We start from the raw sequence: 14,166 nt of genomic DNA, 5'->3' as shown, positions 1-14,166 counted from the left end.
TTCACAGAGTATGCACCTTGTAATACCAAAATAATGCCTAGGTAAAAGTAAATGTATCGCAAACACTACAGCATATATAACAAAATTTATGATTATTGCTACAGACCAAAATCAATGAGTACTTTTAGATGACTTTGGTACACATATATTAATACCGAGGTTCCTTTATTAACCTGATAAAGTCATTTAGTAATCAGATTCTTTAAAGGCATATTAGTAGTAGGAAGGTTTAGAACCAAAAAAGAGTATTTCATAACGCTTAGCAAGTTGCTTGACTTTCTAGATACGTTTGCCAGAGAGTTGAAATACCTACTTAAAGCTTTCAGTTATGCAAACATATGCCCAGTCTAATAAATTATACGATATTATTTCACCCGACTTTCTTTCCATTAGAAAGGTTCAACATTGCTGTTTCATCAAAGTCTGGTAGCGTAGTTGTTAAATTAATAAAGCACAAAACCTGATACTAGTAGGTATTTATCATGTGTCCACTTAGCCTATGTCTAAGGCCACGACAAAAAAAGGTGTTCTCGGAGTACAAGTATATGTTTTAGGTTTTACGATTAATTCTCAAAAGTTCATTGCCGTATGCTAACTGAGTTCCAAAAATATATTTGTGATAGGAAGCAAGAGAAAATGATTTTTTTTTTCATTATAACTCACCATTGGAAGAGTCGTGACGAAAGAACTGCTAAAAACTTGTTTAAGATGAATTTGACAATAAGAAACCTTAATAAAAACTTTATGTATTACCAGAGTTTAACTTGTGTTACAGATAATTGAATCTAAATCTGTAAGAAAAATAAGTTATTTATCTATATTCACGTATTCAAATAAATATTTTCAATTTATTTTCAGTGCACGAAATCTTGCGATACTGGAGTGCAGACACGAAGTGTCACGTGTGTAGATTTGGAACAACAAATTAGTCAACAATGTAATCTAGCCGAACGACCTAATGCGAGACAAGCATGCAACATTAGCGAATGTCCGTCTGCTACGAAAGGATTGCCTGAAAATAAAGGTTTTCAACGATTTTTTTTTCCAAACTTCTAAGGCTGAGTACAGTCATTTATATATAGTGTGACAAGTACTTATGCTTCATTATTTTTATTTATACTTCTATTATAAATAATCATGTTTATTCATGGAAAGAAAGGGAAAAAAGACAACATAAAATATATTTTCGTTTTTTTAACCACAAAAACTGAAAACGAAATCAAATGGATATTGTATGGTAAATCAATTGCATTTTACTTGTTTAAATGGTTTAATAAATTATGGAAATGTCTGAAGCTGTTTTCTTGAAGGTGTGACCATGATATTACCGAGTTTTATCTTTATTACCTGTTTTGTTTTCACATTATTAAAGATATATAGCGTGTAGGAAAGGAATAATATCAATGAACTGTACCGTACCCAACCAGTATTCTTAGAAAATGGCTCTATAAATTAAATCTAGTGTATAACTGATCCACTCTGATAGCTATTACCGTAATTTATACTATATTTTACGTGAAGGAAATAGTTCAGGTTTTATTACAGTTATCTATCATATGATATTATAAGGCAGACAGATCACAATAATAAAAACCCGTTGTACTCCTGAAGTAGTTCGTTAACCTACTTATATGTACATATTATATATTTAATAAAAAAGCAGAAAAGGTTACCACTAAATATTTATATACAATCTTAACTTGGAAATAAATAGTATATTCGAATATTGTTTATCTAAATGCAGTATTTAATGCATTTTAAATGAAATAATACAAAGTGAATTTAGTAATAAATCCAAAACTAGATAATAGTGTCCTGATGTAGAAACTTACCACAACTCCGTCACGTAGAAAATCGTGCTATTAACAAGGTTATCTCTGAGTACTGTCATTCAGATGTTTAATGCGTCAATTTTTTGAGCAGGTAGTAGAGCTTATGTTATGTGGTTTCAATAAGGGCAGTGTCTTATAATTTAGGCTACTTTTAATGTTTACAATAAGAACAGGGTCTGATCTATGTCAATGCCATATTGATATTATATTGACTGCTCTAAATTGCTTCTGAAAACCTAAACGTGTTAGAGAATAAGAAAATCATGTCTGAAAGAAAAGTGTTTATGCTAAGGTACACAGAGGTATAATTTTTCAGAAATATCGACAATAAAGATTATATGTTATATATTAAAATTGACCGAAAAGTAACGTCACAAAGACCAGTTAATCGTGTATGAGCATTAAGTACTGCAGTAGACAAAAGCATGACTTACATAGTGACTGTAGAAGCACTATGAATCATTTTTTCTAGTGAATTGTATGAGTAATTACAAGTATGAGAAAGGGAAACTTTGTACTCCATGGAAACATGGTGTGTTGTTTTGAGGCAGCTGGTGCTCACAATGCCTCTGAGGAAGGAGTCTAAAAATGTTGTATGAAAACAGTGTCAGGAAGTGCCGTTATTTATTTATTAAACATCCTTACTAATAGTTTAGAAATTTTTAGAACGTTTTTAGTTTGGCATAACAAAATCTGCTCTAACAGTAGATAGTGTAATCACTAGTCACAACATTTTACAAATGTTAATGCTTTTGTTTTTGATTTACATTTAAAAGCAGGTAAGTAAAGATCGTAAGCAATTGTAAGTTTTACTCGATTTCAACTTATGAGCTATAGAGAAAGAGGAAGAGATGGATATTAGAACAGTTTATACAGTTCTTTCCCCGTGCTATTTTTATTGCTTTGTTAAACAACTGTTCTTTCCTAAAGCTCTTTCCCTATGTTATTTTTATTGCTTTGGTAATCAACCGTTCTTCCCTAAAGCTCTTTTTCTGTGTTATTTTTATTGTTTTGTTAATTAACTGTTCTCCTCTAATAGTCTGAGCAGAATCTTTTTTGTTTTGGTGTGGATATTGTTTATAGAGGCTTAAACATTGGTGCAGTAAACCTGTTCTATTACCAAGAAACCAGTGAGTAGTATAAGAATTATCAAAATGTTGTTACATTATATCAGTCGATGTCATAATATGCTATGGAGTAGGTTGCGTCATAAAGTGAGAACGAACGTATGCTGTTGTAGATGGCACGGTGTACTGCTCCAGAAAATCTGAACACATGCCCTCAGTGGGTCGACGGGGGAAGATGAGACCTTATACACTGAAACTTAGAGTTCGATAACTGGTGGGCATATTACTGATAGATTATTGAGCAGCTTTCAGCTTCATAACGAACGGACAAAAATATAGAATTTTACTGTTAATAACACTAGCTGTACATAACCTGACAATATATATGCAAAAACGGCTCGTTTGAGTTGAGAAAATATTTTACGTAAAAGGTCGAAACGTTGTTCGCTCTTTTTTTGCATATATATTTCTCTACAAGTGGATTTTCTCGACATCACTGATAACCTGACAATAGTTTATGACTTTGTTTTTCATTTCTTTATTGGAAAATATAGGTGATTCCGGTTTCAAGATGCTATTATTTCACATTTATGTCCGTTGAAACTTTAGCTTAAGACAATCCGGAGTTTAGAATTACCACTGGTATCATTTCCCTGTATAAGCAGAAAAAAGATATTTTTCAAATTTTATGGTGTAACCTTTCAGAAGGAAATGATTATTTTTCCTTCTTTTCCATTTTTTTCCACGTACTATAATGGAAGTTAAACCAAAATCTGAGACTTATTTAAAAATTAAAGAAGATGCGGAACCTATATTTTAAATACCTCCATCCCAGTGGAAGTACATGTACTACTTCCAGTACTTGAAAATAATGAATATAAATAGTTGCATATCATTTGACAGGAGGTATTTCTATTGGCCTGGGCAGCTTTAATACCCCTAATAGAGCAAGCAGAATCACCACTATACTGACCACGAATATATTAGTCAAGGTTAAACATTGTTTTGAAACTTAAAGGGTGTTATAATGTGCTACAAAAATAAAAAGGTTTATAATGTGTTAGCAAAATAGAATAATTTTATAATTTTTAATTTTGATAAAAAAGGCATACTTGAAACCCAGAGTTTTGTATTTACATAGTCACTTTCATTTTGCCATATTTTTATTAAAGATCTGTTTTGGTTTAACTTGTAGTATGACTAATGAGCAAATTTTAGATTTATCTTCATCCTGTCGGTATAACTGTAATTATCATAGTTTTATTTTTTCTGTTCAACAGATGGTCTTTTTCAACGTATAAATTTGCTACTATAATATCAGTTTGCGTTGCTCCATTTAGGAATTGATATTTGCTAATTATTAAGTAAAAGTTGTAAAATTTGCATTGTGCTTATTTTTAAGTTGGTAGGTTATATAGAACAGGGTTTTATGTTTCCCGTGAGAGGTAAAAGTTAATCATCAAGGATATAAATCCACGCATGTCGTACATATAACATAGACTAACACATGTCACTTATCTATCATACTTAATCACTCATGAAAATGTGCTAAATGTATTACTAGCTGTATTTAGCTCTTTTTTTATGGATGATTAGGTACGACAGGTGTTAGTCTATTTTATATATATGACGTGTGGATTTATATCCTTGGTGGTTAAGTTGCATGAGAGTTACAGCGAAATATATTTACGTATGATCTTTTTTTATATTTATAACACGAGATGTCATTCATATTCTTTTTTATTCTCGTACATTCATAGCTATACGGTTAGAACAATATCTGTGATTGTTTTGTTTTGTTTTAGTTAATATGATTTAATTTTGTTAGCCTCTCTACCCCTGAAATTGCTGTTTCTTTGTTTATCAATACTGTACTGTGGGTGAGTGAATGGTTATGGTGTGGTGAATTATTTCACAGTCATCTTTTATAATAAGAGTTATGTTCAGTGATTTTAATACACCAGATTCAGGTAGAACTACATAAGTACGTGTTCTGTTAGGTGTTAGTATTTATATCTTGAAAATGCCAAATCAAATACTGTTCTCTCAGTTGAACTACCATTGTTTTTACTGTGTTTCGAAGGATTGGAATATAGATGGAAATTAGAGTTTTAAAATGTAAGAAACTGAGTGGCCTATAATCAAAGGGAGTAAAGGAGGTAAAACTAAAATTATTCTTATGAGCTCTCATTCGTTAAATTTTAAATGCGTTTCCCACTGATTTAATATTGTTTATCAAACTCACTTACTTTTGCACAAACAGATACTTAATGAAAGGCATTTTGCATTCTTGAATGAACTTTTTTTACCAGAAAATAAACTATTTCCATTCATGATCACTTGAACAAATTCTGATTAACATATCTTGCGTATATGACGAAATATACTTTATGTCGTGACATTCATTTCTCAAGTGCGGTAAAATCACAAATTATCTTAAAAAATAACTTCTCACATAGAGTAACGTCACAGGTGCAATTTAAATTTGCCTCTTCAAGTAGATTACTGTTCGAAAGTGAAATGAATTTCCTTTTCGGGAGTTTCGCTATTGAATTACAGAAAATATATGGAGGTTAATAACATGACGGTTTGCTTTTATGAAAGCATTTTGTGATGCTTTAAACTGAGGTTATGTCAAAGGTAGCAAGTATATCAAATAACTCTCAGTGCTTATGAACATTTCTACGAATCTATATATAAAGTGTTTGCTACTTCTTCGGGGTTCGTTAAAATGTGTATTTTATTGAAATGATACGCGATTACACCCCTAACAAGTTTTAACTGTGGAAAAGATAAAATATTTTGAAATGAATTAAAGCAAAGAAAACAAAATAGTTAAGATACCTCGAAACTACTATCTTGTCTCAACATTCTAGAAAAATTCCAACCTTTAAAGCAGATCTACAGGTACAGTGGATATAAGCAATTAACTTTGAATACATGCACAGTATCTATGATGCTCTTAAAGTTGACTCAACACAAACAGCCGTTTAAGGTCAATCACTTGGTTGCCTGTAGACTATCATTCATTTAGAAAATTTTCAACAACACGAATCTTTAGGTAGTTTTTATAGTCACATGAAGGCAGTTTGTACCACACATTTTGGTAGAAGTTTTAGACAGATATGATGCATTAAGCAAGAGTAGCAGGACTGTTGAAATGCTGTTTACTAAAACGATAGCATTCTCAATACTTAAAATCATCCTTTTATGTATGAAGGTATTTAGTAATAATTTTGAATATATTGTCAAACAATCCAAATTATTCCAACTAAAATTAACTTTGTTAGTAGAATTCCTGATTAACGAATAAGGACAGTAATATCAGAAATATTATCTGACAGACAACGTCACTCATTGGCGGATTTTTTTTTTGGGGGGGGACGGCTAGGCACCTCCCTTTTAATATTGTGTACACAAATTTATGTCGCATTTTTAACATAACTACCGCAGTCAACTCTCTACCCTACAACCGCCGTTGATGATGTGTCAGACAAAAGTATTTTGAGTTTGAAGTTTTAGATTACTTTAATGTTTTTATGCAAAAATATTATAATCTTTAGTTACTTTTAAGTACATACGTACTATAGCACAAAAATTTAGATATAAATATTTTCATATATATTTGTTAAACTGTTATTATCAAGATAAAAAGAAATAGGAAAATGAAACACGCTCATTTTGTTCGCTTGAAATAAAATATAAAAAATATATTTTTACGTCATACCGGTTGTTTCTTAACTTGTTTCAGATTCCAAATGTTCAGATAAGTACAGCAACTGCAAACTAGTTGTACGAGCTCGACTTTGTCATTACTCCTACTACAGAAATCTGTGTTGTGGTTCATGTGCTAAAGGTTCGTAATACAGCAGCTACTTACATCAGACTCTTTAATGTCTTCCCAGTGAAGTGTTTATAAAAACAATGTATATTTTAGGTCAATATATTATTAGCATTACGATTGGTCGATATGAAAATTACGTTTTATAAGGCTCCAAGTAAGTCTTTGTGGCTGAATTGATTTCAAATACCATCATGCTTTATGACATTTATTCTTGGTAATTATTTCGAAAATGTGAATAAATCGGAGTTTAAACAGTGAATCATCTTGTGCATTTCCTAGAATATTTTTCAATGCTATATTTTGTCATACACGTAAGGGACTACTTGATCTAATGTAACATAAAAGTAGAAGCTTATTTCCTCGTGACTGCAACTTTGTATACCTTATTAACGAAATATAGCGACTTCTCTCAGTTACTCATGAAATAGAGCTTTAACGTTTGCTATTCTGTTTTGGGAAAATATAAAGATTATGTCAACAATTTCTTATGACTATTGTTTTTTGAAAGAAGCGTCTTTTAAATCTCTACAGTTTTGTTAATCTAGAGTTTTGTTTCTCATGACAGTTTATTGTAAAATATTTTATTATTTTTAATATTTCTGATTAGCAGTCTTTACAGAAATACTGTAACTTTTATGCTAGAAAGTTCTTTTGAAAAATTTAAATCTAATGAGTTTTGAAAAAGAGATAATTAACTTGTAACTTCAGTATTTTCAAACACCTGTAGGTGTCTAGAGTCATCAGATATCTTACAGTTAGAATATTTCTGATAATATCTGCTTACCAAAAAGTTACGAATATGTGAAACTTCAAAGAGTCTTTTAAATCGTAAGATACTCAACATCAGGAAGTTACGTATCTAAAACTTTAAGCAGTGTTCAAATCGAAGGATATTCTTCAGCAGGGAGTTACAAATATGAGGTAGCAATATCTGAAACATTTTACCTGGGATGGTATTATTAATATCTTATATTTTAAGTGTTTTAAATCGAAAACACCTACAAGTGTGTTGTAATCAAATAAGGGAAAAAAGTTGAAAATTGAGCCAAATCTTCAAAGATGTTTATTAAACACTGAAAAGAAATATATTGTAATCGAGTTGTTTGTTGGTCCATACCTTTAAAACACTAATGTATATTCAGAGGATCTTTCAAGCATGCTTGAATTACTTGAGAAGTTTCTGAAGATAACTTATTTTAAAAAAAATGAAAACACTAATTTTCCACATATCTTTGACACATACTTTCGGTTTAATATTTGTGATTGTTAATTGTGAATTTTCAGCAGGTTATATATATATAGCATGGGTGAAAATATGTTTTATCCATCTTTTGCTTTTACCCCTAGCTTTAAGCTTTATTTTCAAGATCCAATAACCACAAATAATGTTTTATGGCTGTTGGTTTTATATGTTTAAAAATTTTGATGTTATCTTTAATAAAGATATATTTAAAATATACAGACATAGTTGTTTTTAATTTTGTAAATGGAAATCACATTTTACTTCTTAGATTACATAATCATTATTTATTCTTATTAATTATAAAATTACACAGGAATATGACGCTCGAATTTATTTATAACTAAGATTGGATTAGCAACTAATTTCGAATCAAATTTTTAGTTAATTGTGATACGCACTAAGGTATAACCGAGAAAATGTAGACTCTTACCTACGACGAAAATATTTAAATTTTTGGTAACAAGACACAAAAGTTTCAGTTTTAATTTTAATTGTTAGTTAAAAGAATCATTATACCTGCATCAAAAAGTTCATTAATTCAACATTAGGGTAAGATATGTATCAAATTGTCAATTTAGCTGTTTAAATTTGATATGTGTTTTTTAATGATGAAAGAATTATATTAATGCCAACATAATTTTATTAAACTATCAAAGGCTACTAAATTAAAGATTTTCTTATCATCTTTGTCTTTATTGATGAATATTTATTTACGCTTTTGAATACCAATGTAATAAACGTAAGCACCGTTATACGTAAAAGAACTCCATTATCCGTACTGTATGAAGTAGTGTAATAAGGTCTTTCATAAATTGGTTAATTAGCTCAATTCTATACCGAAATAAAAATAAATTTTTTAGTAGGTCAAAGAATCGTAATGCATAATAATCATTTTATTTTTTAGAATAGTGTAACTTTATGTTTTTTATAATATTTTATTTAAATAGTAATGAGCCTATGCACAAAATGAAAAAGCATTACTGGTAACGGAATTCAGAGAGAAATCTTAAAGATTTTATGCTATATTTATTTATTTCTTCTTCACTTGGCTTCTTCGAAAGGTATTTTAAATAATCAATATTCAGTTAGTTTGAGGAAAGTTATTGTTATCTATGCTCACAGGAAAAATCTAGAACAAGCACAAGTCATTCCAAAAAAAGAAACATAAACTATTGAAATTATTCAAGAAAGTCGCAACAAATTATCATTATTCGATAAACTACTTCCTTTTATATAAAAATAAAAATGTCCTGTTTTCAAATAATATTTTTAACTCAGAGGGTTTATTGATTATTGATCAAGTCAACAAATGAAAAAGAAAATCTGTCTAAATTGCTTCATGCTGAATACATAAAAACAAGAAATGTAAAAAAAATCATATTTAATGTTTTAGTAGAACAAGGCCTAATAATGTAATTAAAGTGACGGGGAAAACAAGAATTAAAACTAACAAAAAGATCTGTATGATCGTGTAACACAGTAGTGATAAAAGCTGACAAAACTAGAGCCTGTTTTGCGCTCTTTAACTTTTGTAGATTACATAAAACGTGAATTATCAAATTGATATAATAATAATTAATACATACAATTTTGTTCTAAGCATTTTATTTATTATAGATTATTTGACATATTATGCAATGACATAAATATAAAACAACATTTCAGAACAGTTCGCCAATTATTAAAATAATTCACTTTAGAACAGTTCGCCAATCATTAAAATAATTTAAAACTATTTTTTTTCAGAGCGGTCTCTACTTACAAATCAACCTAAATGGTTATATATAATATACTTTTCAACATCATAGATATGATTCATAGATTTCTTCCACTGATGAAAATAATCTATTTAAGTCGTTTCAACAATTACGATAAAAATAGAAAAAACGTTTTGTACTCGGTTGTTTTTAGTGCTGAATGCACAGGTGTTTATTCTGAATTGGGTGCTCGTAATGGATTATAAAACAAGAACATTCATTAACCTTCGTAACAGATAAATTTCACAAGAACATATGTTAATAAAGGCACTGATTAAAAGAACATCCGTGGCACAAGTTTACACGAAAAATATCAAACATGAAATAATAAATAGAAAAGTTAATGATTTCACAAAGATCTTCCCCAAAAATCTGTCAAAGCTGGTTTCCGTGATATGATCGAAAATAGCTTTCACGAAATACTGAAGGTGCTTTGCTGAACTCAAAGCTATAAGAAACATATTCACAAATTGAAGTTCATGGGTGTTGGAAGAAGATGTTTCTTCAAAATATGTAAAGAAACCCCTTAATTATAATATTTTACAGAAAATTGCATATATATATACCTTGTAAATACTTTCTTCATTTATGGTTCAAAACAATACAGATATGCCACTTGTTCATATGTAAATCTAGGTTTAAGGCTCTGAGTGCAACCTGTATTCCTTCACACACATGCACAAATAAAAATTTACACTTAAATTATTTATTATATTATATAAGACTTAACAAATCGAAAAATGACGAAAATCACCAAATGACAATATACGCTAGCTAAAACATTTACATAAGCGTATGCCACATTGTCGTGTCTATTTAACCAAAAAAAGAAATGTTTGTCAGGTTAATCAAATTATTTGCAAATAAAATATGTTGTATATTACGATCGATATCTCATCATTCTGGAGAAAGTTGTGGAAACTATGTTTTTTTTTTAAACGTTAACCACATACCAAAGAAATCTCAATTGTTTAATTAGTTAAATTTACAAATAAATGGATCCTGTATATTAGGTTAGCGATTTATCAGATTGCTCACCAGAATGATTTAGTTATTCAAGTAAAGCATAGAAACCTGAAATTTAGCGGTACAGTTAGAGTTTGCTCACACAAAATGATACCACGGTATATTCAAGTTAATGTAATGGACGACCATTGTTTATTAAACTGGAAAATTACTTTTAAATTGAATATATATATTTATATATATATTATGTTACTCAAATAGGACCAGGAAGAACTTCAGTGGAGTGATTGATAATCGGATTAACAAAAAGCAATACAAAATGATTAAGTGAAACATAGATTTGTGTTAATACAATAAAGAATTCCTCAATATAACACTGAATATTCATATACCCAATCGAGATTAATATGACCACACCACTGCTGTAATAAACAAATATAATATACTGGTGTTTAATCTGACAGCACAGAAAATGTGTATACATACCACAAAACCAGCCAAATGTTGGTTATATATCCCTAACCTTACCAGATTAATCCAATTAACCAGAATTTTCAAAATTAAGTAAGCAGAAAACACTAGTCTAATGTTAAAAGCATAATCAAGCAAAATACATTAGCCTAATGTTTTTAAGGCTAATCAATCACAGAACACTAGCCTGGTATTTTAAGACACTGAGTACAAGTTTAATCTAGGAAAAAACACGAACCTATAGTGTTTAAATTGAAACGGACAGGGAGTAGAAAACCATACCTTTCAAGCATAATTGCTTTAAGTTTCAAGATTAATAAATCAGAGAGTAGAAACTGGAACCTTTCAGAGTTAATTAAATAAAGAATAAAAACTTGTACACTTCGTTCACAAAAACAAAATGTAAAACAGGACCTTTTTGAGTCTAATAAACATGGAGTAGGAACCTGTAACATTCAAGGTGAGTCAAGCAGGGAGTAAAGAAATTACCTTTCAGGGTTGGTGAATCAAGGAGTAGAAATATTTATCTTTCAAGATAAATCAAGCTACACTATTACTATGATATAAATAAAAATCACGTGCAATACGATAAACGTCCAACACTTTATTTAGTCATGTTTAAAAATAACTACTGCATGAATCAATAAGTGAAATATAAAAGCAAATTGGAAAACAAATATGTTATAACCTAATTGAAGATTTAAGTCATATTGTTCATAAGTGATATTTTGTAGCTCAGTAACCAAGAAATAAAAACAGCAATATTAATAACTTCATGACATTAATTTCTCATCATCACCATGAGAATTTTCACCCAAGCTTTTCACGATGTTGAAATTTGTTTGAGGTTACGATGCATAAGTTTGTGTGCTAACGGAATAGAATTCTAAAATTACGACGAATTCACATGATCAAACGCTGGCATACTTCGTTACAAAAAAACAACATTCTTTTGTTTAATCGAACAATGAAAGCTTAGTTTTAGTAATTTCCTGCAGGATAAGATGAACTCCAAACACTGATCTGGATGTGCTTGGCTATTGAAGTTTTAACAAAAATTGATCTATCGAAAAATTGCCGTTAACGGGTGTGAACTTAAAAGCCTCAACCAGTCGTTCCTAAAAAGAACAGTTAAGAAGCAGAAAATGTTCCCAGATTTCTCCAGTTCTTGGAAAATGGGCGCATGATAACTAGTCGCTGAGAATGATATTGGTTAGTAGAATGTACTGAAAGTGTCGAGACGTTAAGAAAGAAAAAAAAAACAGTTGAAAACAAGTTTATATATCATCTCCTTTAGCAAAACTTGTGTTTTTGTTCCTGCAAGGTTTACATTAGAAATTTGGCACTCCGGTCTCTGGACCATCGAATATTGTGTTTGTTTGGTTACAATTAACATTGTGGCATTTCAAGACAAAAGACGGTAATTGATAGTTAGTTGCCAATAGGCTCCATAGGAACAACAATTTAATGAGAAGCACCAGGTTGTAGGCGGCCATAAACACCCTGCCAACTGGAGAGTAAACCAGAAATGTTTGTTCTTGGACAAACGTTACTTACGATTTTACGTAGTTTATTGGTAAGATCGAGTGGAGTTTTCTTATCTCATGCCATGACAAGAGTTGCAACAGATCTGTCTGTAGTAACTGTAGCGACAGAGGCGACTTTGAACTACAAGAACGCAATTTTTAAACTGATCCACACATCCAGAAGCTGAAATGTAACAAATATAAATAAAAATTACCAGGTACTTTATCACTAACAACTTTATAATTTAAGACAAATCTTATCGTAGATATATCATACAGTACACCAAAGTACATGATTTAAATAAAAAAAATCGTCCTTGGAACTCATCAGTGAGGAAAGAGCTCTAAATATAAATGTTTAATAAAATTGGAAAATATTAAAGGAGAGTTTTTGGAAGTATTTTCAATTTTTCGAAATACGTACTTACAGTAATTGATATTAAGGCTACAGTTTAATATATGATGAACGTTTTAACAACGTAAAAAATACTGAAATATATCGTAAGCCATGTCATTGGAAGCTACTTTTGAAAATAACATGTTATATATTTTAATTATTGTAATTACGCATCAATAAATATTATTATTTTTATAGCTAATAAAACAAATACTATTTTTCTAATCAATACTAAAATGTTTTAATATTTAATAAAAAAAATCACTCCAAAATGGAGAAAATATTTCCTGATAAAAATGTACCAAAATCTTGTAACTGAGAGTTATAATTGAAAATTATCAGTATTTGCTTAGAAACACAGTTTTATTCTCATTCTTTGTGGACTTTCTAGAATTCCTGTGACATAATTTTCTTAGTTCTGTTAATCACAAAATAAAATACTTTGACTTTCACTAGGTAATAAATATATAGACATAGTGCTAGAATATTCTCCTGGAAAGCTTGACGATTTAAAGTGCGTTTTAGCTATAGTATTCCAATGTTCTTGTTTGTTTGTTACTGAATTTCTCGCAAAGCTACACGAAGGCTATCTCCGGTAATTGTTCCTAATTTAGCAGTGTAAGACCAGAGGGAACGCAGCTAGTCATCATCACCCACTGCCGACTTACGAACAGTGAGATTGACAGTAAAGTTATAATGCCCTTCATGATTGAAAGGGTAAGCATGTTTGGTATGACGGGGATTCGAACCCGTGACCCTCAGATTGCGAATCGAAATCCTCAACCATCTAACCATACCCGACCCTCAATGCTTTTTAAAACTAATTTTCAATAAATCGAGATTAAAAACCAAAATATTAACAAATAATCTAAATATAGATAAAATGCAAGATGATAGATATTATATGAATATATAGAAATTATGGTATAATACTGATTATTTCTGCTCGAACACATAACACATTATTAACTTACACATTAAAAAGTTAATATAAAGTTTATACTCCATAAGAAATAGTGCTTCAGTGTTTTCTGAGCAGGAATAAGTTTGCAGTGATTCATGG

At 30.1% G+C, this 14,166-nt stretch overlaps 2 protein-coding genes across 4 annotated transcripts in view; one reads left to right on the top strand and one right to left on the bottom strand.

The window, feature by feature from the left end:
- Window positions 1-8,202, top strand: part of LOC143249121 (thrombospondin type-1 domain-containing protein 4-like) — a 115,880-nt gene extending 107,678 nt beyond the window's left edge. For all 3 annotated transcript variants that reach the window (XM_076498470.1, XM_076498471.1, XM_076498472.1), the window contains exons 10-11: window positions 859-1,024; window positions 6,651-8,202. In XM_076498470.1, the coding sequence (XP_076354585.1) occupies window positions 859-1,024; window positions 6,651-6,763 (279 nt within the window). In that variant the 3' untranslated portion in view covers window positions 6,764-8,202. The remainder of the gene's footprint in view (window positions 1-858; window positions 1,025-6,650) is intronic.
- Window positions 8,203-9,574: 1,372 nt separating this feature from the next.
- Window positions 9,575-14,166, bottom strand: part of LOC143248122 (thrombospondin type-1 domain-containing protein 4-like) — a 203,382-nt gene continuing 198,790 nt past the window's right edge. Inside the window, exons 14-15 of the mRNA XM_076496555.1 lie at window positions 12,738-12,890; window positions 9,575-10,191 (exon numbers count right to left, since the gene is read on the bottom strand). Of these exons, the coding sequence (XP_076352670.1) occupies window positions 12,778-12,890 (113 nt within the window). The 3' untranslated portion in view covers window positions 9,575-10,191; window positions 12,738-12,777. The remainder of the gene's footprint in view (window positions 10,192-12,737; window positions 12,891-14,166) is intronic.

This window comes from Tachypleus tridentatus, chromosome 4 (assembly GCF_004210375.1).
Source record: "Tachypleus tridentatus isolate NWPU-2018 chromosome 4, ASM421037v1, whole genome shotgun sequence".
Taxonomy (NCBI): domain Eukaryota; kingdom Metazoa; phylum Arthropoda; class Merostomata; order Xiphosura; family Limulidae; genus Tachypleus; species Tachypleus tridentatus.
This window is presented reverse-complemented; position numbering and strand designations above follow the sequence as displayed.